This window comes from Miniopterus natalensis, chromosome 3 (assembly GCF_054644295.1).
Source record: "Miniopterus natalensis isolate mMinNat1 chromosome 3, mMinNat1.hap1, whole genome shotgun sequence".
Lineage (NCBI taxonomy): Eukaryota > Metazoa > Chordata > Mammalia > Chiroptera > Miniopteridae > Miniopterus > Miniopterus natalensis.
Genome location: NC_142083.1, coordinates 10332162 through 10359302, shown reverse-complemented (window position 1 = coordinate 10359302; position 27141 = coordinate 10332162). Strand labels below are relative to the sequence as shown.

General features: G+C 45.1%; 1 protein-coding gene across 6 annotated transcripts in view; it reads left to right on the top strand.

The window, feature by feature from the left end:
• The window catches only part of RAI14 (retinoic acid induced 14), a 124938-nt gene that overhangs the window by 77523 nt on the left and 20274 nt on the right, over positions 1–27141 (top strand). For all 6 annotated transcript variants that reach the window (XM_087815312.1, XM_087815310.1, XM_016224431.2 and 3 more), the window contains 2 exons: positions 15436–15524; positions 23819–23883. In XM_087815312.1, coding sequence (XP_087671438.1) covers positions 15436–15524; positions 23819–23883 — 154 coding nt within the window. The remainder of the gene's footprint in view (positions 1–15435; positions 15525–23818; positions 23884–27141) is intronic.

Sequence of the window (27141 nt, the reverse complement as noted above, 5' to 3'; positions counted from 1 at the left end):
CCCATGGAGCTCGCAGGGCCAGCATTTCATTGGGATGGGTATGCAGTGTTTTGCATTTGTCTCCAAAGGGCAAGGCCAGGTCACACACTTGAAAAGTTAGGTCCTTGACAGTACTTGGCCTCATTCTCTGCCTGCCTGTTTGGGTTTACCCTTTGATTTATCTACCTCCATGTCAAAATTGGGCTGGAGGCCTGTTTTCTAGAGCTTCTGTGATAACCCATTTTGCTAGTTTGCTAAGCAGTACACAGTGTTTCTCTGTGGCCCAACAGCCTGCAGTCCTGATTTTGACTTTCAAGGGCCCCCCACTGGCCCTGCCCTTACTCAGGTCAATGTTCTCTCGGACTTGCCTACTGCTGGAGGGGGCACTGTCCGCTCCCTGCCTTCCTGTCCTGTAAGAGTGTCCAGATGTTTGCCCAGCTTCTGTGTCCGGTCCATAATGCCTTCCAGTCTGATGTTCTCAGTCCTTTTGTGATTTTTCTTCTCTTTGAACCACTGCAATCTTACTTTAGAATTTGATGTATTTTCTTGCCTTGAAAGAACGGGTGTAACAACCAGAAAGACTCAAAAGCTTAAGAAAAACCTTTGTTTTCTGAAAGACTCGAATCCCTTATAATGTAGTAAGTTGCTGAGAACAAGGACCACGCGACCTGTGTAGCTGTGTTGGTCTTTTCCACTCTGCCAAGCACAGAAGAGGCATTTGGTCCGAATTTGTGGGAGTGACTTTTCAGCATGGTTCTCATGGAGAAAACTCTCTTTTTGGTGGTAGAAATCTGATGGGTAAATTCATTAGTGGTGAATTAACGTGGGATTCAAGAGGAAAAGAATTATCCTGGTGAATGTCACAACCCGACACTCTGCTCTCCCAGCTCCCAGTGTAGTTTAAATAGAAAAATGCTCAGCCTTTCCTACCTAAATACCAGATGATCCCGAAAGTCCCAAGAATGAGGCGGCCAAGGCAGCCATCTCGGCAGACACTCTCCAGAAGCCTCCCAACCCGAGGTCAATGACCAGATGGGTGGTTTGGTAATTCTTCATGCTTTTCAGTTCTTCCTGGAGTATTTCCTTTAGGGGTAGATAAGGAACCTTGTCTGAAAATTTTCTCCCTTTAAAACTGATCAAAGAGGCGATAAAAAAGAGGGAGAGCAACTGAATGACTGGAATGCATTTAGGAAAGAGTAAAAGAAGGGTGGTGTCTTGGGTCCTAAGAGAACAGAGTAGAGCTGGGCAGAAAGTTATAGCTGCAGGCTGTGTTGATGGAGTCAGGCTTGGCTTCTCTCCGCCCATCTGTTCTCTTTCCACGGCGGAGGTGAGGAAGTGGGAGGGCGCCCTTGCCCTAAATCTCCTGCCATGGAACAGTCTAATTGTTTCAAGATGGTCTCCCCTACGTTTGGTGTGCATTTAATTAAAGTTATGTATGTTTGTCTTAGGAACAACCAGACTAAATAAAATCACTGCTGGGACTGTAATATTTGAAGAAATACCACCCAGGCATGTATGTATAGACAGATAGATAGATACAGTCTGAATACATAGCCCACGTTTCAGAAACCTGATCTTCTTGGCTTTGAAAGCAATAACCTGTGCAAGTATTTTTAGATGACTCCGTGGAGTTTAAATATAAAATAGGGGAGGTAGGTAGTCCTTGAATTCTGCAAGTCATATGATAAGGGGTTTTCTGGCTTGAGGCTTATTGTGCGTTGCCTCTTGCTGTTTTCTCAGAAAAGGGATGTATTAGATATTTTATACCAGTGGTTTAGTCTTAGAAATCAAGTCAATTTGGCCGCCAAATTAATTGACCTAAAACTACTACAGACTTTATGTCTAATTGCAGTCTCCTTCCCTGCAAAATCCCCTTCTAGGCAAAGTCACCCTGTTCTTTCCTGAAACCTGTTGATATCTGACAGGGATAAACTGAAGGATATAACTGCAGTTATAGCATAGCCACTCTGGTTTTGGTCACAGAGGTTTTTGAAGGTGATAGAACTTCTGCTCCTTCCTTGCGAATGGGCCCAGATGTTTGCTTCACTAATCTACCAGTTGGGAGGTACTCCTTGCATCTGAAATGTTCCAAAATCTATTGTAAGCACATGCCAAAGAAGGAGAAAATATAGTCCTTGGCTGTAAGATGCAGAGCATCTAGCTGAGAAGACAGGCCGATGAAAGTCCTGGAGAATACTTAAGTGCTGAACTATAAAGTGCTCAGCTGCAAGGAGCTCAAGATGGGGAGGAGTGGGGATACACTGGAGTAGCTAAGACATGCTTCCCGCCTGAGGTGTGATGTGAGGTGGGCCGTGAAGGGTGGATTGGGGGGTTGGCTGGGTACAGGGGAAGCAAGGACTGTGTTAGTGCTGATAGCAGCATGAGGCCATCCCACACTGAAAAGGAAAACAGTGACACCATGGCCACTGTTTCCTTCTCTTCTTTAAGAGCTTATCATTGCAGTTCAAGTTCAACCCCCCACCCCCCCACTAGATCAGTGCTTCTCAATTTGACCCCTATTGGAATCACCGGAACAGCTTTGAAAAATGCTGGGTGTCACCCTCAGAGATACTTGTGCCATTAGCGTGGGGTGCAGCCTGGGCATGGAGATTTTTCTAAGCACCCAGGTGATTAGAATGGTCAGCCCAAACTGAGAACCACTGCTCTGGACACTCCTCAGTGAGACCCCAGGCTTTCCAGCCCCAAATTTCCCAACAGGTTCTACCCCCTGATAGCTTATAGGTGGGCTGAGGAAGGCCCAGGGAGCCCGTGTGTGTGTGTGTGTGTGTGTGTGTGTGTGTGTGTGTGTGATGTTTGTGCACAAGATAAAATTAAAATGAAAGGTAAATTTGGGCTTAAAGTAAATGATGTTAAAGTAATATAATTCACAAGCTTTTTAAAGGGAAATAGTATATGTTAAAGCTGAACGGATCTTATCGCAACATTATGCTTTAGAGGGAAGACTTGTGACCACAGAAGTGGTACAAATTGATGAGCATTGATTAGGAAATTAAGAAGTACACTGATAAAATACTGGTGGGATCACAGAATTTTTCATTTTGAAACTGTTGTCAGCTCTAGATTAAGCACATTGAGAATGAAGGATTTTAGACGCTCGAGTGGGTCATTGTTCAGAGCTGAGGCAGCTGCCCCTCCCCCTCCCCCGTCCTCTGGCTGTGCCCTCGGCCCTGGACCTGCTCCCGCACGCGGAGGTCAGGAGAGCCTGGGAACCGTGCTGGGTCACTGCGTGGAGAGCGGAGCAGGGGCGGGTGGGCGTGGATCTCGGCGCACACCCGCCGTGACCTTTGCTCGGTCCAACCCCGCGAGAGAGGGCACCTGGAGCAGACGGTTCTCACGCTGGCAGCATCAGCCAGTTCAAGGGCGGAGGCACGTGAGACGACTTAGCACGTGCCTGGCATCTGGGAACACTCCTGCTCCCTCCCCAGGGCCCCTGAATTCATGCTTCCAAAATGCCGCCACCACCACGCATCCCGCCGAGTCTTGCGTGTCATTCAAGGCCCGGCTTGCCGTCTCTTCCACGAAGCCCTTTCTCACTTCAGGGTGATTGAGCTCACTCTCGCCACTGCCCCTTCAGCCACCTGGGATTTGATGGGTCTTAGTGACCTATGTGCTTATCTCATCCCTGTTGTTAGACTGTCAGGGTTAGAGCTCAATCTTACCCAATTAATAAGAAAGGAATCGTTATGAATCCTGTTAATACTGAGTGCCCCACGCTTGGCTAGTGGCTTGCCTGCGTGTCATTCATTCATAAATACCCTAGTTTATTCGGTCACCCATTTTAAAGGCCTGTCAGTTTCCCTTTGGTATCTCTTATCTGATGCTCTCAATTGCCCTGGAGTAATTCATGAAGAAGAAAGTGGATTAACAAGGTTTGGGAATTAGTACAAATGTGATCGGGGCTCTAGGTACTAAAGTCTGGTGGCCTATCATGACCACGAGAGACAAACCGTCCGCCCTGATAGAGATCTCCCAGTGCCCAAGCGCTATTTCCGGATCGCATTTATGAAACCAAACCGTCCTGAAGAGCTGACGCTCGGCTTGAATGTCATGGGGTTTCTTAGCTCTGAATATGTGATCTTTGATCCTTGTGTCCTCCCTCCTGTCCCCAGGAGATCTCCCTCCCCAGAAAGTGGCCCTGCTGATTCTATGAGCACATTGTGACTGCTTCAAGGACAGCAGTCCTATTTTTGCAGCCTTTATTTTCTTTTATGCCAGCCACCTTTGATTATAGCCATCTGGAACATGTAGCAGGAAAAGGCAACCGATGCTCCCATTTCTCAACCTTTCTGCCACTTCGGTTCCTCACAGAAGCAGCGATGGGGGGTCTCTGTTACCCCTGCTTTTGAAGTGGCTGAAACCAGCCAAAGTGCTTCTCTGCCTGCGGGGCTTTCTCTCTGGGCTGACAGGGTGGATCCCCGCTGGCAGAGTAGAATTTAGTTTTCCAAGGCTTTTATAACTAGGAGGTATTAGACAGCCAGTACTGCTTTCCTTACCCTCAGATTATCATCTGAAATGGGAACCCAGATCCTTCAGCATTAAGGGCTCTCCCGCTGAACTATTCGGTTCATTTGAGCCTCATTTGAGCCCAGTGACCTCATTAGAATTGAGATGGTCCAGCAAACAAGTACCATAAAACAATCGGTAGACTGGTTTGGAAGCATAGACTTTGAGAACTGACAAAGGCTTCAGTGATCTTAAGGACAGATGAGTAAACAGGCCAGTGAATCTCAGTGACTTTGTTGTCACAGACTTGGGGATGGCAGAGCTGAGACCAAAACAAAAGAATACTGACTTCCTACTGTGCAATGGTCGTAAAAATTGAACATGTGTGAGAATCACCTGGGGGCTTGTTAGACCAGATTGCTATGCTCCCCCTCGCCCCCTCCTGAGTCTGGGCAGGAGCCTAGGAGTCTGCATTTCTAATAAGTTCCTTGCTGATGCTGCTGGTCTAGGGACCACACTTTGAGAACTACTGTCCGATGTTGGGAAGCAAAATCAAGATTATAATGACATAAAGAACACAGCTTCTCTCTTAAGGACTTCTACTACAACCTGAAAAAACATGGTTATGCCGGTTTGTGGGTGTGCCTTGGTTTAAGGAAACTCAAAATAGAAACTAAACTAAAAAAGCAAATTCAAAACTAAAGATTTGCATTATCAAGAAAAAGAAATCATTTCTGTCTGCTAGGAAGATTGCAACAGGCAAAAATCTGTGCCCTCATGGGACGTACAGTCTAACGGGGCACACAGACCATAGCACATGCCTCTCTCATGCAATGTCAGGTACACTGAGGAAAATGCAAGAGGCCTGGGGCCACTCTGAATAAACTTGGAGAGGAAGGCCTTCTGAGCGGACTCCTGCACGTGAGCACATTCCTGAGTGGTATGAGGGACTGAGCCTTGCACTTTCCTGGAACTATTGTCTTGGTGGAGGGGACAGCAAGGCAAAGGCCCAGAGGTGGGAGGTATTTGATGTGAATAGAGAGCGCTTTCTGAGGTGAGATCACATGGGGGTCTGGAGGCCATGGGGAGAATTTTCAATTAAATCCTAATTATAAATACTTAATTTCTCTGATTTGTTTTAATATGATTTAATATCATTTTCTCCCCTCCAGAAAGATGCCTTACAAAAGGAATGCAATTAAAGTATAGGCGATTTTAGGTGTTTGGGAAATGCAGAAGCTCTCAAGGGATTATGGAAAGTGGGTTATTGGCATGACCCTAGGGACCCCTCTCTTGGAAAGAAAGGGCTTTTAAAAGGAAAGAGGGGAGACATAGGTACATTCAGGCAAAACTGCTCTTAGAGTCAGAGCAGTGATTTCAAGTCCTGATCTTTTACACTGACCTCTCTGAGCCTTTGTCTTCATCTGTGAAGTGAGGATGTTAGACTGTTTTATCCTTCTAGAACCTTCTATTACTCTGGGAATCTGGGCCTGGCTAGTCCTGGTAGGGTTTGGTACATGGCATGGTGGTTTGCTTGATTTGGGGAGTGAAGATTGGTGCCGAGGCAACGGAAGGAATTGGAAACGCTGTTGTGGTAGCCAGCCTGTTGCATCCTGACTTTCCCGCCAGCTCTTTTGATATCAGGAGCTGGAGTGGAATGAAGGGGCCAAGAAAGAGTTTGGTTTGAGTGAAATTTCTGTGAATGAATGTGCCTAAAAAATCAGTCTTTTCAAAGTAGCCTTGTGAGTTTGTATTTCCTCCAACCCTGTTTCAGCTGGCAATCTGAAACCAGAAGAATTGTTTGTTATTGCTCTGAGAGATAGAAGGAACTTTCAGGCTGCCACTCATGGGCTTTTGAATAGCAACAGTTCAAGTCCCCTTCGGGTTAAGAGCCTTGAGAAACATCCCAGCCTTGTCCCACAGTGTTTATTTCGGGAAGGTTTGCACAACGCGCTGAATGGTTTGGTAGGAAATGAAGCCTCTGTTGCAGGCTGTGTTTGCTTCAGCGCTCCGATTACATTCCTGCCCATTTGAGAGCACTGGCCACCTCATCTGCCCCAGTGAGAAGCCAATGTTTGCTTTTTGGCCAAAGACTTTCATTTTTCCAGTTTAAACTTTGTTTTTTAAAGAGCAGCCCAGCCAGTAAGTTATATTATACAGCGTTCCCCAGTCCGCAGAGTGATTTAACACGCACTGCAGTTGCTCAGCATGGTGGTGAAGGGCCAACTCTGCAGGCAGGTTGCCCAGGTTAGAATCCAGGCTCCCTGCTTGTTAGTTCTGGGACTTCGGACAGGTTGGTGAACTTCTCTGTGCCTCAGTTTCTTCCTCTGTAAAATGGGAATGATAATAGTGACCCTCCTGGAGGTTTCCTGGGGTTGTAATGAGTTCAAGAATAACTAGTGTATTATGTTCTGATAGATATGCTGCTATTATTATTGATAATGTTATTTAATTTCCTTGAATGTGGTTTTGGGGTGAGGGAACTGAAGTTAAGTACCTCAGCTACAATGACATAGCAACAAGGCAGCAAACCCAGCCCCGGTACCCAGGCCTCGTAGTCCACTCACCCTCCCTTTGCTGGCTCTCCCACTGCCCTTCACACTGCCACCCAGCTGCTGTCTCAGACTATTGTGAACATCAGCGGGTTGACCTTCTCTTGGGGGGGGGGGGCAGGTGGATTTGGGAGCCACAAAACTCTTAAGCACAGAAACCTTGGGAACTTTCCAAGTGACAAAAGCAGAGAAATTCCAACCATCAATAAGCAGCAAAGGGATCAAAGTAGTATTATGTAAATCTCCAGGCTGCTCTATTTGTGCCTTTTAGTTACATCTCTGTTGAAGGGCCCAGCGGAGCTTTATAAGCAAAGCTAAACATTCCCTATTACAATGAAACTTAAAATAGCGTAGATTCCTTTTTTGTGGAACACATCCACCAGATTGTTTTAAGGCTAAGGGGATTATGTTTTCAAAAGAACTTTGAAACAATGGTGCCTTGGTAAGAACGATAGCTCCAGGTTCTTAACTGGCCATCCAGGAAGAGCGGTGCTTCTCAAAGTTCATGTCCATGTGCATCTTAAAATGCAGCTTTGATTCTGTCAGTGTTGGGTGGGGACTGAGAGCCTGCTTTCTAACAAGCTCCTGGTGCATGGACCACTCTTTGAGTAGCAAAACTTAAGCTATTGGAGAGCTGTCACTTGAACTACAGTAGAATCTGGAGAGCCATCCTGCCATATCCCTGGTGATGACCAAGCGTCCCCGTCTCTGGGCCTGGGCTTAGAGGTGGATAAAAGGTGTTTATGCCCCTCCCTCCTCCACTGAATTCTTGACCTGTCTAAATGCAGAGATAAACAAGCCAACAAAATCTCTCATGAGGCATAGGGCTGTATAGACTCTCAAATGACATTTCTTGTCTTTAGAAGGAAAGGCCACACTTTTAAATAAGTAAAAGCCCACATAGAGACAAAGCCAGAGATGTTCTCAGTTTGTTTCCCATTCACTCCTTTGTTTTTTCTAAGGGGAAATTTCAGCCGATAATTGACCGAGATAACCTCAAAGGGTTCATTAAGAAAGACTCAAACATTTCCCTTCTGGAAAATTTAGGTTGTAATTAAAATTCTCATCTCTTAAATTAAAGTGTAAGACAATAGCTAGTCTTTGCTGCAATGTGGAGAAATCGGAGCCCTCCTACATTGTTGCTGGGATGTAAAATAGTGCAGTGGCTTTAGAAACTCGTTCAGCAATTCCTTGGAGTTAAACATGGTTACTGTATGACTTGGCAATTCTGCTCCTAGGTATATGCCCACTGGAATTGAAAACACAGAAACACTTGTACATGAATGTTTTAGCAGAATTATTCATAATAACCAAAAAGTATTAACAACCCAAATGACCTTAACTAATGAATGGATAAACAAAACATGGTATATCCATACAAGAAAATATTTTAAGGAAAGCATGAAGTACTGATACATGTTACAACAAGGATGAACCTTGAAAACATGCCAAAGGAAAGAAGCTAAACCATGTATTGTATGATGCCATCTTTATGAAATGTCCAAAACAGGCAAATCCACAGAGACAGAAAGTAGATTAGTAATTGCCAGGGGCTCGGGTGACATGGGAGTAGAAGGGGACTGCTTATGGATACAGGTTTTCTGTTTTATGGTGATGATGAAAATGTTCTGGGACTAGACAGTGCTCCTGGTTGTACAACTTTGTGAATATACTAAAAATAACTGAATTGTACATTTGAAAAAATATATATCTTTATTGATTTCAGAGAGAGGAAGAGAGAGGGCGAGAGAGAGAGATAGAAACATCAATGATGAGAGAGTTGTCATTGATGGGATGGCCCCAACTGGGGATCAAGTCCGCAACCCAGGCATGTGCCCTTACTGGGAATCAAACCTCGATCTCCTGGATCCTAGGTTGATGCTCGACTGCTGAGTCACGCCTGGCCGGGCGAATTGTACATTTTTAACTGATGAATTTCATGGTATGCAAATTTTATCAATAAAAAGATTAGAATCTGTTCCTGTTTCTTCAGCCTTTGTTTAATTTGTTTTAATAAAACTGTATTTCAGCACTATACATTTGTTTTTAATGGATAATCAGAATGTCAATGTCTCATCTTGGCACCACTGACATTTTGGACTAGACAGATGATTGTTGTGGGGAGCTGTTCTGTGCGTGGTAGGGTGTTTGGCAGCATCTCCGGCCTCTACACATTCGACGCCAGGAGAATGCCACCACCCTCACCCCTTGAATAATCAAAAATATCTCCAGACATTGCCAAATATTTGGGAGGAGGGCAGCAAACTCACTCCCAGTTGCGAACCACACGGGCTTATCTCCCATCCTCTTACTAAAAGCTGAGACCCGTGAGGGCAGGAACTGTGTTTTATCCACGTTTCTCAGTGTTTAGAACAGTGTCTGGCACATCAATACCCCAGTCTCTGAGTAAATATATGAGTGAGTGAATATATTTAGCCATAGCAGTACTTATAAAAATATGCAACTATAGAAATATTGAAACTGTCTCATACTTGTGTTAGTTTCAATACCCTAGAATTAACATTGTCAAGAATGGTGTCTTTGTTTTAGGACGGGGAACGTTCATCAAGCTCCTGCTTTGCCTCCCCTACCTTCCCGCAATCTGCACTCTATATAGAGGTGCGTTCTTTCACCAGTTATCCAGGACACAGGCCGTTAGAGCTACCCCCCCATGCTCTTGATTAGTTGTTGCTGACCTGAGACACCATCTGCTCCCTAAGCCTGGGGTAACCCCCCAGATCCAGACGGGGTGGCCCTAGCCCATCAGTCACCTGTACTGCCACCACTGAGGATGCCTACATTTATCAGTCACTGTACACGAAAGGAAACCTACTCGCTGTCATCTGCAAATCCAGGCCCTGCCACTGAGTAACCTTGTTTTTCCACCCGACAAAGCCCAGCTTTCCCCTTGAGTATCTTATTAAAAGTTGGCTTTGCTTTTTGCTCACCTTCGGAGGCTAAACACTGATGACTCGCTGCTGCCAAACCCTGCTTTGGGGATTATCACTTCCATGAGAGGTGCCAAGATGTGGGCAGCTGGAGCGTGGGCTTTAGACAAGGCGTGGATGGTTTTTTTCTTGTCTGCAACTGTCTATAACGTTGTTCCCGAGTTTACATTTAATGGAAAAGCACATAGCTTTTATTCTCTTTCCCTCCCTCCCTCCCTCCCTCCCTCTTTCCTCTCTTCCTTCCTTTCTCAAGCAGTGGTAGTTCTGAATCAACTTCTGCTAGCCCGTCCTCTGAACATCGAGACAAAGTCCAGCGTGTCCCAGACTCTGCCTTGCCTTGTGTTGGTGAGGCTAAGATAATTGGTGTCATTTTTACTGAGTGTTTACTACTTGCTTGACATATTGTGGTCAGAGCTTTTACATAGAACTCATTCATTCCTCACAGCCCATTTTATAGCTGAGGAAAGCGAGATACAGAGAGCTTTTGCCCAAGATCACACATTTATAAGTGACAAACCCAGTTAGGCGGAGCCCTTAAAGATTATGCGCATTACTTCCCCGATATCACGCTTCTTGTTAGACTTTCCCATCTGACATGCTTGTCCCTCCTCTAAGCTGTAATGTTGGAAGTTTTAATTTTTCAAAATCTTGGATATTAGGAATAAAGACCAGATTTTCTGAATATATTATAGTATAACTCTAAGTTAAAAATGTTAAAATGACTGGATATCCTAGTTAAAGGTACACAAAACCCAACAGTGTAATTTTCCCCCTTCGCTGTTCAAGGGTAACGTCCCTCGATTGAACGTACACGTGCTATCCCAATACAAGGAAATGGGTTTTAGGAAGTTGCGGACAGTCATTTTATTGTCTCACGTGTGCCTTATTTCTTCTGCATTTTCACACCTTTCATAAAAACAAGACGAAGCTAAGAAAATATAGGCAACAAAAATCTCAGACATTTCTTGTAACTATTTTTTTCTGATATATGTCCTCAGGCGAGGGAAGCAGAAGCAAAAATAAACAAATGGGACTACGTCCCACTGCAGAGGTTCTGTCCTGATAGTTATTCTTCCTTATTTTATATTGTCTCCCTTTAAGCCTTGCCTGCAGGGTTTTTCTTGTGGCGTATAGTGTGGAGTCGTACACATAGGATGTGTTTTATAGAGCTGTGTGTGGGTACAGGTAGGTAGGTAGGTAGGTAGAGTATAGAACATAGTGTATGGTGTAGAAGATTTTACGTCGCCCTTCTGGTCTAATTCATTACTGAAGAACCCCCGTTATCCCATGGGATGTGCCCGTAGCACTTACAAAGAGTCTCTGGGTTTTAGAACACAGTTGTAGCTTGTACAGCTGTGTGCACTTGTATGTGCTATTTTGGCCTAAGACTATATGAAAAAACGTTTTTGAAGTCACTTATCATATTCCATGTAATTAAAGTGATACGGCACATTCTGCCATCAAAACATTGTAGCCAAGGTACCCAAACACCTTCAATAATCAACTCTATTATATGTGGGCTTGAGACATTTTTTTAAAGCCTCACTTTGCCTTTATAAATATTTAATCAAATAATAGCCACAGAGACCTAACAGTTTTTTTCTGTGGATGGTCACACACAAAATACCCAACATTGGTGTCATTCAAGGTCCTAGCAGAAACAGGTCGCACCCTCAGAGAGGATAATGAATGAGAGCGAAGAAAGGCACTCTTTATAAAGTTGTGGTAGGATTCAACCAGCAAGGTCAGGAAAGCAGCCCCGGGAAAGGAGCAGTGAGAATCTATTCCCACCTGAAGGCAGGAGGAGCCGTAGCAGCTACCAAAACCGAGGGAGAGCTGGGCCACAGAACGTGGGCTTCGTGGCGGATGGCAGCCACTGCCAAAGTGTGGCCTGGTGGGGAGGGAGTGGAGGCGACGATGCCTGGACCTCTTCTCTCATCCTTCTGCCTCTCGAAAGTGTCTCCCATCGGTCAGACCCAACCAGAAACCAAAGGGCGAGGCATCCCATTGGGTGCAGTCCATGAGAGGCCTGCCTCCTGGGCCACAGACCCGGGGGCAGAGGCCGAGGGCAGATCTGGAGGGACAGACGGACAGCGCAGCAGGGGTGAGGATTCCCCAGGAGCAACCTGAGGGGCAGACAGAGGAGCAAACGTAAACACGCGCCTTGTTTCTTGACCGCGCTCCCGTTTCTGGAAGTTCGGACTTAGAGGGAAGAAGTGATGATACATCGTGGAGTTCCCTCCCCCCCGTCTGGAAAAACAAATCCAACTTCTGGCTGAAATGACCAGCTCTTCCCTTTCCTGCTTTTTATGCATAGCCTCACTGCATGCTCATGTGGTTTAGAAAATAGAACAGCAGCTTTTATGTGACATAAGAACACAACAAACACCTGGAAGTTAGAGTCTTATTTGAAAAACACCTTGAAAGAATGATACATTTAATTGAATCACATCAATGAAAATGATTTTATTAGCTAAAAGTATATTTGATTAAGCAATGTAAAATTATAAGCACAATGATCTGTCCTTAAGGAGCAATTTCTAATTATATTTGTTAGTATTTGGTTCATTTTATCTGTAAGAGTAGTGACTGCTGAAGTTTTAGGTGAAATATGTGAGAAAATTAGGAATTTGGAAAAGACTATCATCGTTTTGTTTTTCCCGCAGGACAGTATTCTGCAGAGGTTGGAGAGTTCCCAGAATAGAGGGAAAAGTTGCTTCCTGATCCAAATTCTAACGAGAGAGGCAGGACAAAACTAAGTCCCCTCCCCCGACAAATACACATAACTTATTCAAGCATATACAGTGAAACCTTAAGTAACTGATCCCTCAAGAAAATGTGTTCCAGCCATCAAGCCAACATGGTCAACTTATGTTGATAACAAAGGTTTCATTTTAAAAAGCACTAAGAAAGAGTCTTTATTGCAAGATTGGCTATTGAGTCCAGCTTCCTAACATGTCCCTTCTCCTGCCTTGTAATCATCACTGACCTGGATAATGATCCTGAAACCCTTCTACTCCCAAATCAGCCCCGGAAACCATGTCAGACTGCATTGTCAACACACAGAGATAGCGCACAAAGCGCTTCATTGCCACGTGCCTGCAGTTTTAACCCCTGTAAATATAGTCTGCAATCCAGAGGTCATCTGAGAGGTCCCAGACTCAGAAACATAAATATTATGTTGGGGGGCAGTAACCAGAGGGACGCGTGGAGAGGTTCTGGGTGCTAGCAGGAGGTACGAGGAGGGCATCTGGGTCTCCCACCATGCCTGCTTCTTCGTTAGTGTGAAAGTAAAATGGGCATGCTCCATTTGTGAAAATTAACAGGCTACACAGTTATGATACGTGGTTTCCTTTGCATATGTTATGCTTCAATCAAAAGTTATACAGAGTAGGACAAAAGTAGGTTTATAGTTGTTTGTATGGCAGATAATACCATAATTAATAAATAATAATACAAGAATAAACTGTGTTTCAGGTTCTCACAACTGTAAACCTCCTTTTGCCCCACCCTGTGTATCTGTCTACATGTGCGTTTGTGTGTGCACGCTAATCACTAATCCCGGTACTCGCTTATAACACAGGGTATGGCGGCCCCCTTGTCCAGATAGTTTTGGTTTCTCCCTTGGTCATAGGAGATACCAGAGTGAACAGCTCAGGAGCAAACACATGGACATTAAGAAAAGAAGATGAACATTCGTGAATATTAGGGTTTAATAATCTGGGGCATGTAGATGAATAGCTTTGAAAACAGAGATCAGTAATTGAGACTCTTACTGGTGACTCCATGTCCTCAAGAGCAATTAAATTATGTAATGTAAACTGTTGCTAAGGCTGGGGAAGTTTTAGAAACCTTTCACCAACACCAGTTAAACAATTCTCTGCCTAAAGGCAAACTTGTTGTAAAATTGTGTTACGCCAACAGTGATGAAAAACAGAGGTATAATTGTACTGCCCTTTAGGGAGGTTCTTTTGATTAGGCTGTATTTAATCAGGAATTCCATTTAAATAAGTCACTACATTTCCAAGTCTTTCCATATGAGAAAAGTTTCCCTGTTATGTGAAATCATCCATAAACTGGATTTTGACTGTAAAGAAACACTACACCTTAATGGCTGCCCAAATGCTGAAATAGTTGGTGTGATCAGAAGCAGGCAGGCTAAAATAATAGACTGTTAGAGCGGCAGGAAGCATCCCTTACCATCAGATTCAATCCTCACACTTTACCGTGCAGGACATTTAGGCTCAGAGAGGCTAAGCTGACTTCCCAAAGGTACATTCCTAACGTATGGTTGGTTTGCAACCAGAACCGAAGTATCCTCATTTGCTGATCTCTCCACCTTCACTCAGCCCAGATCTCCTGAGCAGACGTGTGGGATCAAGCTGACTTGGGTTTGAATTGGTTCACCTCTCGGCCTTGCTAGCTGGGTGTGACCCTGAGCCTCAGTGAGAGTTCTGTCCGGTGAAATAATAGTACCTGGGCTTTAATTCACAGCTGCAGACACTGAGGTGCTGCATGGCAAATATCCTGAGGAGGCAACTCCCTAAAACAGAACTGAGGCAGGTGGGCAACTGGAAGGTTCACTGACCTCTCCCCATACGAACGAGGCTGAGGAGAGGGAAGGCCGCCGTGGTGGTGACCTCCCCAGGGGTTTTGGCCTCCTCAGCGTCTGGGCCTCAGTGCTCAGTGGAATTGTGCTTTCCTTCTGCCTGTAGGCATGCCCTTCGCCCTTGGGACCTGCAGGGACGGGACTGGTATGGCATTTGGGTGTTACCTCTTCTTTAATGGCAAGTCTAAACACTCTGAGCATGGTTTGTACTCCCAAATGCATTGAGTTCTGGAGCTTTATTGGATGCTGTTTGAGCCTGCTTGTAGATACCTGCCATCTGTGGACATAGTATAGGACTCACCTGCAAAGGCTGCTACGTGAATGAAAAGAGATACTCTATAAAAGTGGGTGGTAAGAAGCTTGGCACACATTGCAGAAGTTGTGCACAGCGATTGTTATTCAGCTACAGCGCAGCAATAGACTTCACGTTGATGTTGACCGGCAGCCTTGACCATTGTTTGGGTTAGACCAGTTCTCTTTATAGAGTATATTACCTAAAAATAATGGCTTCCTTGAAAGCACTAGGCAACAGAAAAAGAGTTGATAAAGTACGTATTAATTAGGAATTGAATCTAGTTGGGACTCTTGAGTATTGTTTTGTAAAGAGACAGATGTGTAGTTGAGTCTAATTTTTTTCCAAGCCTGGTCTTTGGATTGGAAGCTCCTGCTCCATTACTTGGTACAAAGTGTCAGTGAGCAAATTATCAGACCACTTGGAGCCTCAGGGTCCTTGTCATTAAAATGAGGTTGATAACACCTACTCACTGGGTGGCTATGGAGCTCAAGTGGGAGAAAGTAAGTGTACACGTAGAGGCAAAAAACGCTGTCGGAGGTGAACTCTAAGAAGTGGAGATCTTAAGGAGATTGTTTCCCTCTTTTCCAGTTTTCATCTTGCTGCTACAAAAGGACACGTGGAATGCCTCAGGGTCATGGTTACTCACGGCGTGGATGTGACAGCCCAAGACACTGCCGGTATGTGGTCCTTACCTTTGAAGTCAACAGGCCAGCGCAAAAGTGGGTGTCACAGAGGGGGCTCACTGTGGAAAAGAAGGACATGCTTTCCTCATTGGTGCCGTTACAGGCGTCTTCACCTTAGACGTGGTTAGTCAAGTAGACACTGCATGTTTCTCATGCCCCATTTAAAAAAGATTATTTTCTAAAATTATATGTAGGGACCAAGCAGTATTCCCTACTTTCTGTTTGTATGAATCATGGGATGAGGTGATAAATGGGATGAGTTGTCTGGAAGCTCATCTGTCCACTGAGATGAGCTCTGTGTTTTTGTGCATCCACACCGCTTGGGAACTTGGAAGGAAGGTAGAGAGGGTGGGAGGAGAGCAGGAAAGGAGGGAAAAGAGGGAATGAACAGTACCTCCCCCCCCCATACCCAGCCTCTACCCTTTGAGATTCAGATGCCATTCATTGCCTGGAGGTTGCCAGCCAACTGGTGTTATTTTTAAAGCTCCCAGGTGATTCTGGTGTGCAGCCAGTGTGGACAAACGGTGAGCAAAGCCGATGGAGAGGAAAGGCAGTGGGGCCTCTCTTCTGTGAGCATTGTTCTGCTGCAAAGAGCCCCTCTGGTCTCCAGCCGGTTCGGCCCCTGCTGGCCACACCAGAGAATCCAAGCAACTGCGCACGGCTGTTTCTCTATTGAACTTGAAAATCTTTGCCTTCTAATAAGGCTTTCGTTAGTTTTTACTAGAATATGAAATCAGTCTAACTCTATAGTCATTTCATTAATCCATGATGGATCCCTTTTCCTGGCCCCCCAAAACTCTGGCCACCTCAGAATAGTTACTGGGGGGCTGTCGCTCAGGTATTAACAAGAATATATGGTTGGAAAACTTGTGTTCAGAATTGTTTTCAAAAAGTCTATGGCACTTTTTATTTTATTTTTTTATTTAAATATTCTCAATGGTTTGGGATCTTTTTTTTTCTTTTTTGAATAAATTTGTTTTTTTAGGACAGGCCAAGAGCCACTTGAAGTCAAGTCAGGTAAATGAGGTGCCACTGGGAAAACCATTTTTGGTCAAAAACAGGGAGTGATTGAAGTAACAGAATGATTTTCCTGAGCAGTGCCACAGAATGCTCCAAAAATATTTTGAGAATTGGCAGTCACATGGAATGAATGGTTCCCTTAAGTGACCACCTTGAGGGAAATGCTAATTCGTGTTGTACTAACCTAAGTCATCTTTAATCCCTAGCCCAGGTGTTCTGTTTTTAAAGTTCGTTGTGATCACTTTTGAAGTCCTACATGTAGAGCTAGAGTACCCTGGATAGGATGTATGTCCTCTTAAGTAAACAGGGTTTCCTCCAAGAAAATCATGACCTAAAAGGATCAGCTTACAGTGAATAAATCAGAGCTGCAATACAGTTTTGTTTTGCTGCATTTGATGTTAAGAAATAGATTTTAGATAGGAGTCTGGTTATTTGCATCATAGCCAAGCATCTCCTCTTGCCTGTCTTTTTATTATGGGGAAAATAAGTTTCTCTAATTTGTGCTCATATTAGAAAATTCAGGAAATACAAAAAACTATAAAGAAGATAACCAGTGCTCCTACTGCTACCTAGAAGAAATACATTTTACTGTTTCGCTATATTTCCTTCCAGATTTTTCCTGGCACATTTTTACATAGCTGAAATCACATTATGTAATAAACTACATCCTGCCCCCCTTTCAAAAATATTTTATCTGTATTATTTCCTCTATTAAAAGCTCTTAAGAAGCATAGTTTTTTGTTTGTTTGGGAGTTTTTTTTGGTGATCATATGACACCATGTGTGTAGGGTTTGTATTTACCACCAGAGCCCTAACTCAGTTATTTTATTTTATTATTATTATCATTTTAATCCTCACCAGAGGATATTTTTTCCATTGCCTTTCAGGGAGAGTGGAAGGGAGAGAGAAAGAAATATTGATGTGAGAGAGACACATTGACTGGTTGCCTCCCCATACTGCGACCAGGGTCAGGGATCGAGCCTGCAACCGAGGTACATGCCCCTGGCTGGAATCGAACCTGGGACCCTTCAGTCACGGACCAATGCTTAACCACTGAGCCAGACCAGCTAGGGCCGCCCTAACTCAGCTTTTAAGAGCCTGGGGAAGCATTGGGCAGTGATACCTGGACACCACAGCGCAGTGCACACTTCCCGCCCACCGAGGTGACACTGCCCTCCAAGAAGCAACACTGGAGGGGACACTGCAGACCCATCCTAGATGCTTCTCTGGGCCGGTCACTGGGAGCTGCAAGTTCATTTTTCCCATTCGGATTGAAATTGGTGGAATCCTTGGTACTTTGTGGCCGCAGGACATTGTCTACACGTCCTACGAGTAGAGAATGTCTCAGAGCTGCCCATCACTTCCCTCTAGCCCAACATTTTCAGCAGCGAGGTCAGCACTTTGGTCCTTGGTTTATTGTCTTAATTCTGTCTGAACGAGGCACGGACTTGTCATGATTTCTTGAGAGCATGCAGAGAGAACACGAGAACAAAAGAAGGAAGGAGCTGTGTGCAAAGAATGTGCATGGAAACGTCTGTTGTGTTATCTAGAACGACACTGCTCAGACTTTCTGTCACAGCCAACAAGATAAACGTGATGGCTTTTACTGCCCATGCCCACGTCCTTCCTGTTGGCTCTGACTCCCACCCCATCCCTCCCTCTCAAGACAGCATCCCAGAGTCCAGGGGAAGGGCAAGGAAATTAGTCATTGTGTCCTAAGTGGTCATCATTAAACCAAAACATTTTTTATGGCGGTTAAGATATGAATTAAGTGGCTCAGCTCTTAGAGGAGTTGTCTTTTCAGTAAACCCACCTTAAGTATTGCAGGATTGTGAGATACAGTCATCTTTCATCCCAACCCCGCTGAGAACTGCTACAAAAATCCTTTACCATAAGCCATAATGCCCTGCAGATTTCTGAAAAAGCCTACTTTTGTAGTATCTTACACTGACCCTTTTTCGTCTTTTTAGTCACAAAGTCTATAGGATGGTCAGATAGGTACATTTTTCTATTTTTACCCTGTGACTGGACTTAAGTTGTAGAAGCAAAGGGTTTTTAGCATCTATTTTTTTTTTTAACAACTGTCTTTCCACATGAAATGCTTGGAAGTGTGAGAGGAGAATTTTTATGGATGTTTTACAAACAATCTTTAGGCCGTGGGTATAGTTGCACTGTACTGTCAGCAATCAGATCATTTCCGATGGCCTTTGAGGCTTAGGAGAGGTGACACGTGGGGGCTGCTGAGCGGAGCCCGGCACACAGGGAGTGCCCACTGCTTTCTGCTCCTGTATTACCATGATTATTGCTGCTCCACCCAGCTCCCCTTCATTCTCTTTTACACATGCGGCTTTTAAAAAGGTTTCACATCTTCACAAAAAAGTGTTTGACAATCACCGAGCCAACAGCTCTCATTGTACAAATCAGAAAAACAAAACCCAAAGGCCTGCAGAAGCTCATGACGTATGTTTTTGGTTTAGGGAGTTTTCCCCCGTTTCTTAACGGCCTGTTCTTCACATAGCATCACAGGCCTGTAGTGTCAGCTGGGAAAGTCAGCTCCAGGCTCCTACCCTCTCTGAACTGGACCTGCGTTATTGTTCAGCATCTTTCATTGCTCTGATTGCTCCTGTCTCCACAGATGTAAGAACTGGCGTTTCTGTCTGTTTCTGTAGAAAACACTCCTCCCAGACAAATAGTGGGCTTTTTTGGGGGAAGGAGAGTGAGCAACGCCTTTATTTAGCACCCCAGCGTGTGAGATAGGATTAAAGAGAAGTATTAGCAGAAGATTAAAGACCAAAGCATCTTCTGTTTGTTACCAACGCTTCCTGAAGCATTAGCTTTCAGACTCCCTGTCTTAGTGACAGCATATACATTTGATGCAATGCGACAGGGTGGCATAAACAAGATAGAATTTTCTGTCTCATTTGAAAGTCCCTAACTGGTAGGGCAGCTCTGCTCCACACTCCTGTTGCTCCACCATCTAGGTGGTTACCGTGGTCCCGATGGCTCCCCCTGAGTCTGCAGCCCAGCAGTGAGGAGAAAGGCAAACATAGCCCCCAGGCAGCTACACAGATCCCACTGGACAGAAGCCTGATCTGTGACCACACCCAGCTTTATGGGCAGCTGGCAATTCTGGGTGGCATTTGGTCTAGTTAAAATATAGAAGGTTGCCCTGGCCGGGTAGCTCAGTTCACTCGGGCCTCGTCCAGATACACCAAGGTTGCAGGTTCGATCCCCAGTCAGGGCACATACAAGAGTCAACCAGTGAATGCATAAATAAATGGAACAGCAAATCTCTCTCTCTCTAAAAATCAATAAAAGTAAATTTAAAAAAATGAAGATTTTGCTATAAAAGGTGGTAGAAACAGGTTGAAGGATGACATGTAGTTTCTGTCACACTCCTGTATCTTAAATTTTCTCTGATCCCTTTGCACGCTTGACATTCACAGTAAAACATATTTTCTCATAAGAGAGGAGAGACTTAGGCAAGTGAGAGGTGAGATGTGGAAATACCACACTGCAGAGGGTCCTCATAAGGGGTAAGCTTGAGAGCCCTCACTTGCCCCTAGGGTCTCCAGGCACTGGTTTCACTTTTGTTTTGATTTCTGGGTGGTCTTTCCTTTAATTAGACCCCTAATCCTGCTCAAATTTGATACCATGTGAAGATATGAAAGGTACTATTTATCTTGAAACTCAGGCACTTTGGAGGATGGGTCATTTAAAATGTAACTGCAAGTTATAGCCGAAAGTGTATTTTATATTTTAATTTGGAATAAAGGAAAACCAAAAATGATTGTATGATTTATGATGCTTTAATTGCTATTAACTCATGTATAGGAGGTCAGAAGGGCCAAACACATATAGTGATCAGCATAGCCTGGCCATGAAAATATTTCATATGATACACACACACGCAAAGAAATTTTTTGATTCTACATAAAACACTATGCAAAGCTGCTCTGGGGAGACTCGGATAATTTCATAACTCATTTAATAAGAAGAATAGTTATTATAAACCAATTTTTAATACTCTGATCTCTCCTGGGAATGTAACAAGGTGGATGGACTCGTGGTTCAGTCATAAAAATTTGAAGTACAGATGAGGATTTCTAACAGTAATGTTGTCTAAATATATTTAAAGTTGTAAATAAGTGCCAAATAAATTTGTACTTTTGTTTAAATATGTTCATTTTGAAGCTCCTGGTTTTTAGGAAGATACTTCAAACCTTCTTATCTAGCTGAGTGTTATTTAATTCTTTTATTTTTCTAAATGTTTGCCTATTATGATCTGAAACCAACATTTCTCAAACTTTGACGTTTTGCTCTGTGTCAGCCATATCCTTGTATGCTGTGACCTCATTGGTTTTCAATTTTTCACATGCACTTCCAGAGGATGTTCTCGGTCCCTTCAATAAGTCCTCTATCACATTAGTGAATTCTTCTCTTTCCTCCAGTGCTCTTAAAGAATTGAAGAAATGGCTGTTGTCTGAGGTCGTTGGGGGGAAGGTGTCCCCTGGCTAGAGTGGCCGAGCCATTCTTCTGAGACTCCTTTCAATCGTAAGGTTCTTAAACCACCTGCAACAGCCACAACTCTTTCCTTAGAAATTACACTGGTCTTTTTACCTCCTGGCCAAGTTCTGCTGTAATGCACTTGAGTTGGGTTGCCCTGCTGTTTGCCGCTGGGGAAATTGCTTCCTGATATTCCAGACAGATCACAGCCGAATGGGGCCAGACGTATGCACTGTCTCGTTACAGTGAGACGCTGTCACTAGCATAATATATTCTCTCCAGAAAATTTTTTGCATTCGGAAAGGGAATTTTTTTTAACATTAACAGGGAGAGGCATCTCACTTCGGATATCGTCCAGGGAACGATGCATCATTCGAATTTTGAGACCATTTCAAGTGAAAAATACTTCAGTGCTCCAGGTTGGGAAAATATATCACAGGGCCAAGGAATGAAAGAGTCTGTTTTCTCTGGAAGCCCAGCACATACATCCAGGTGTCATGACTAGAACGCTTGGAGTTCAGGGAAAGCCTGTTGTTTGTTTTATGCTGGGTTGTTTAAATCTCCCTACCTTCCTGTCTTTGGGGAGCTGTGCCCCTTTGCAGTGGGTGCTGTTTATGTAGAATAGCTTTTGTCCACGACACAGACGAAAGTCAACACATGCATACTTGACAAACAGCCTGCTGCTTACAATCAGGATGGGTTCCAGAAGTTCATCTGTAAAGCATTTGTTTAAAATGCAGAATGTGCTTGTCCTTAGAGACACTGGTATAAGTGATGGTTGGGAGCCAGGCTAGCCCACCAAAGCCTATTTAACGCATAATGTAGCTAAACTCACAACAAAATGCCTCATACAGCGGGGGGGGGGGGGGGGGGGGGGGGGGGGGGGGGGGAGGCGACGACTCATGCAGTGAGAGGAAGAAGGGGAAGGGAAGACCTTTGCCTTTCTACTTCCAAGGGTCTCACTACCCTCATGTCCTAGTCTCCCTCATCCTCATTTGTGTGGGAGGGGATGGAGGGGTTCCTGCCTCTCCATGTCCCACCCCCAGAGGACAACCCCCACTCCACATACCCTTAAAATCTCAGTCCAGCTCATATCACAAATAAAGGAATCTGACCTTTGGACTTTACACATGCTTTTTTTGTGCAGTTCACTGTGATCCTAAAACCTCTGATTTTTAAATATGGTATTTTCTAGACATAACGATTCTCTAATAATTAGTGGGTTCCCAGTCAGTGTTACAGAGTGAAGACTAACTCAGAAGGAACAAATGGTATTTGGAGACCGGACTTATCATATAAAAGAAATTGTTCCTCTAAGCCAGTGATTCTCAACCAGGGGTGATTCTGCCTCCCCCCCGCCCCCAGAGATATTTAGCAATGTCTCTAAACATTTCTGATTGTCCCAACTGGACATCCAGTGGGCAGAGGCAGAGATGTTGCTTAACATCCTATAGTGCACGGGACAACCCTTATAGCCTAAAGTGTCAGTAGTGCTGAGGCTGAGGTGGTCCATCGGGGGAGTCTTGGTCAAGTAGTTTGGGAAATGCAGGACTGAAGAGTTTCCTAGCGTATTGGGTTGACTGGCAGTGGCAACTCTGGGCCCCCCAGCCATCTGTGATGGACATACCCAGTAATTCAAGTGTGTATGGAGCGCCTGCTATGTGCCAGCAGAGTCATAGGCACTAGGGATACTCTGGGAATAAGGCACCACATCCCCTGTCGTCACTGAGTTTATATTCTAGTGGGGAAAGGAGCAGTTAACTGCGTAACTGTGGATGTCCGTGTAGAGAGAAGGGGGCAGTGGAAGGGAAGACTGGGAAGCGTTCAGTGCCATTCAGAACAAAGACATAAAGCAGGGAGCAGGGGATAAAGGCGCTGGGGAGGCGTTGGAGTGTTAAGCGGGGACATCAGGAAGGTTCTCATTCGGAAGGCAGTGGTTCAGTGACATCGGAGGGAGGTGAGAGAGCAGGCTGGGTGGCTGTCCTAAAGGCAGAGAACCCAGGCAAGCCGGGAGCAGTCTCTAGACGCCCCAGGGTGGGGCTGCCCGAGCCCTCTTCCGTAGAAATCCCATAGGCCCTCGGGCCGTGGGGGCAGTTGGGGGTAGTGGCAGGATTTCCTAGTGATCTGTCCACAGCCATCGGAGAGCCTCACTGGGGCTGTGCTCTTGAAGGAAATGTAAAGCCGTGCTACCTTAATGGTGTGCGGTGTTCTATAACTCTTTCCCTTCTGCGTGAGAACTTGGACTACCTGAGAACTGGGGGTAATTTCCGTTCAGGGCCTGGAGGACACTTGGAGAGAGATGAGAGGAGGTCAGAGTAGGGCTGAAAGTGTGGAGGTGATGGGGATGCTCTCTGCTGGCTTGCAGGCCGCCTTTATTGGGTCCCCACGCCTGTGGCACCCACAGCCTGGTGTGACTGGACACGGGGCCTTTGGCGTGTGCACTGATACATTGACAGCTGGAAGCGGAGCTTCTGAGCGGCCTGTAGTGAGTCCACCGCCAGCTCCAGCCCTGAGCTTAACTGCACCCAAGAGAACAGCCGTCGGAGCCTGAATATTACCCAGTGGGCAGGATGCTCTGTGCTCTCCCCACTTGTGTCACACTGAACTTTAGAGATAAGAAATTGAGGCCTGACTCTTAACAACAATCCCGTCTTTGTTGGAGAGCAATTTATTTCCTCATAGTTGTCTTCATTACAGAGATAAGAGATTTTAAATGAGGTTTCCCCCCTCATTTTTTTTTCTTTTTTCTTAAATCTCTTTAGGACACAGTGCTTTGCACCTCGCAGCCAAGAACAGCCACCATGAGTACATCAAGAAGCTCCTTCAGGTAAAAACTGGCAACAGCTTAAAATGATAACCATGTTGCTTTCAAAATTTCTAAGTAACCTTATCTGTGAAAGAACAAATTCTCTCTCTCTCTCTCCCTCTCCCTCTCCACCCCCCTCCTGCTCACTCTCTGTCTCCTTTAAACTCTATCCCAGAACCTGGGTTCCCTCAGAAGCTTACTATTGAAATGACAGCTGAGAGAGGATTATTTCCATAGCAATTGCACTGCTAGGGAATCCGGAGTGTCTTCCTGGAAGCCAGTCTTTTTCTTTCCTTTCTTCAGCTCCTCTTATTCTTTTCTGAAGGACTGTGCCCTTTAAATAGTCAGTTAAAAACACTTTCCTCCACACGGTTGGAGATCCTCACAGTACAGGCTCTCCACTGTCCTAGTCCCCTCTCTTCCGATCATTAGTAGAATACAGTTATTGCAAAGCAAAATTCCAACCATGATTTCCTTGTATGTAACTTGACGAGCTTTTAGTTCTTAGGTTTTAACTTCTTGGTTTTACCCTTCTTTATAATTTTAAACTAACACCCTGGTTCGACAACTTCTCCAGGAAGCTTGTCATGATCACTTAGGGTGACAACTTCTGTAGATCTTTAAAGGTGAATATTGAATGAAATCCCAATAGCGGCCCTTCCCGAAACATCCAGCTGTTGCCAGGCACAGTGCAAGCTGGCTGTTTTCAGGAACAGTGTAGAGCAGTCGGCGCCACGTTTGGGGTGCTGTCGGTTCTCCGGAGCTGCCGTCTCAGCCTTGAGAGCGCTGTCTGGGACCCCGCGTTGTGCTGTTACTTGGCTCTGCTGTTCGCATGCAGAAACGTGTCTTGCATTACGCGATGCCAGCTGCCACCAGGGCCCGGAATGCCTAACCTTCACAGGACCGACGCAAAAGTCAAGGAAAACAGATCAACATCTGGGGTGCTTATTATTGTCAGGATGAGGCTTCTCCCTGAAAACAGTGAAAGCAGAACCTTTCCTGTCTGCCTTCTCTGGGAAGGGCTCTTTGGATAAATGAAAATCATTGACTGGCCCAAGTAAATGCCCTGCCTCCACGCGCTTGGGGCTTATCTCAGTTTCTAAAACTTACGTGTTTCGCATCGCCACTCCCATCCTGGCCTGGCTATCCAGACTTCGCATCTGGCTCTGGTTTTAAGGAAGAATGAACTTGACAAGCCGGGAATCCTCATGGGCAAGGACCAGATATTCTAGCCTCTAATGTAATCTTATATATGGTTATGCAAAGGGCTTGGTTTTTCTCTGGAATCTTTGAAGCCTTTAAACAGTTCCTTGTGCTGTTCTAAAATTAGGCCACAGCATGCTAAGTTGTAACCTGATCTTCATTCTTCTCACCATAGAAGGGCAGACAGATATTTTGCTCTAATGTTGCCTGTTCTTGCCTCCCCGAACTTACAAATTGTCTGGAAGCTGTTTCTGGATAGCAGTGAAAACCTGAGGCTTTGATCTCCGCCTAATGGGTTGCCTCCCTTGGGTCCTGCACCTCTCTCGTCAGTTCTTCACCTCCCGTCTTGGCAACCCATGCCCTTTGTGATGTGACCCTTGTTATCCCCTGCTAACCCTCATCCCTACACCCTCTGTATTTACTACTCTCTCTGGGCATTTAGACCTTGGCTCTTACCATCTGTCTGCTGGAGCTACTTGCCCTCTCCAGTGGCTACTTCCCCAAGGCAGCGAAGTATAAGTAGAGCCTTGTGAAAGCCTTCAAATTCAAATTAACTCTCTCCCTCCCCCAATAGCCCCCTATTCCCTCCGCTCTTTCTTCTAACAGGTGTTCCCGGGCACCGTGCCCTGTATTAAGCATTGAGTATATTAATACTTATGAACATCCCCTGTCCTGATGGAGCTTACAGTCTGGTAAACAAGTACACAAATACATGTTACAAATTGCAAAGTACTAAAAAGAAACTAACAGGGTACTTGAGAGAGGAGTGAGGGGTGGTGTTCAGGGAAAGCGTCCTGGAGGAGGTGATAATTAAGCTGAGAATTGAACAATCAAAGTGCCAAGGGTAAGGCATTCCAAGCAGATATAACAGCAAGTACATGAAAGGCGTAAGGAAGGAAAGGCACTTGTCCAAGAGGAAAGAAAGCCCTTGAGTGGGCGTGGGGCAAAGCATGTGAGGAGAAATAAAGGTACAGGGAACGGGCCTTGTATGTCATGATGTGCAGACTGTATAACTGAAGAGCTTTTAAGTTAAGAGTGACACTCACAGTTTTAAAAGGTCACTCTAATTGTACAGAGAGTAGAACAAAGTGGGGAAAACTCAGAATTGTTGAGACCTGCCAGGAGGGAGGCTATTTCATCTGCCCAGATGAGCAGGTTAACTCTAGGTCATCATGGAGAAACACAAGACAGCAGAACTGGGGTATGTTTTAGGAGCAGAATTGACAGGACGTCGTGGAAGGAGGAGGAGAAGCTGGAGATGACTGAGTGGTTTCTGGCTCATTGACTAGATTCATGTGACACTGTTGACAGATGAGAAGTGTTGGCGGATCAGGCTGGGGAGAGGAGGAAGGAACCAGAAGATGTGGCTGTGCCAGGCTCGAGGTGCCTGTGAGACATCAGGACAGAAATGGGAACTAGGCAGTGGGCTTTCAAGCCTGACGCTCAGAGATGACCTCTCTGTGGACACAGGACCCAGCACAGCCTGTCTAGGTTCAAATCCTGGCTCTGCTGCTTACTGTGACCCGAACAAATTATTAACATTTTTGTACCTCAGTTTCCTCGTCTGAAAATGGGACTAAATGATAGCGTCCAACGAGGGTTGTTAGAAGCCTGAAAACAATTCTTTGAACAGTGCCTGGCACATAACAGCCAGTACACAATATTGCTGTTGTTGTTGTTCAGATATGCATTTGGGAGTGATTAGATTTTGGATGCAGATGAGGTTACCGAGGGAGAATGCTGAGAGAGAGCACTGGAGAACCCAAGGTTTTGTGTCGGGCTGAAGGAGGCGTAGCCAGAGCTGCGGGAGGAAAACCAGGATTGGACGGGCCCGAGATGTGCTGGAGAAGAGGGAGGGGACTACAGGCGAGAGTTTGGTCAGAGCAGGACAGAAATGTTCATTGTCATGGGAAACTCCAGGAACCGTTGGTGACTTTGACTAGGACATTTCTGTTGAGTCTTGAGGGAAAACAGCTGGCTGCGGGTTCAGGAATGAATGGCAGGTGAGGCATCGTGGACTATGTGTGGGCAAGTCTAAGAAAAAGCAGGTTCTGTAAAAGGGGACAGAAAATTAGG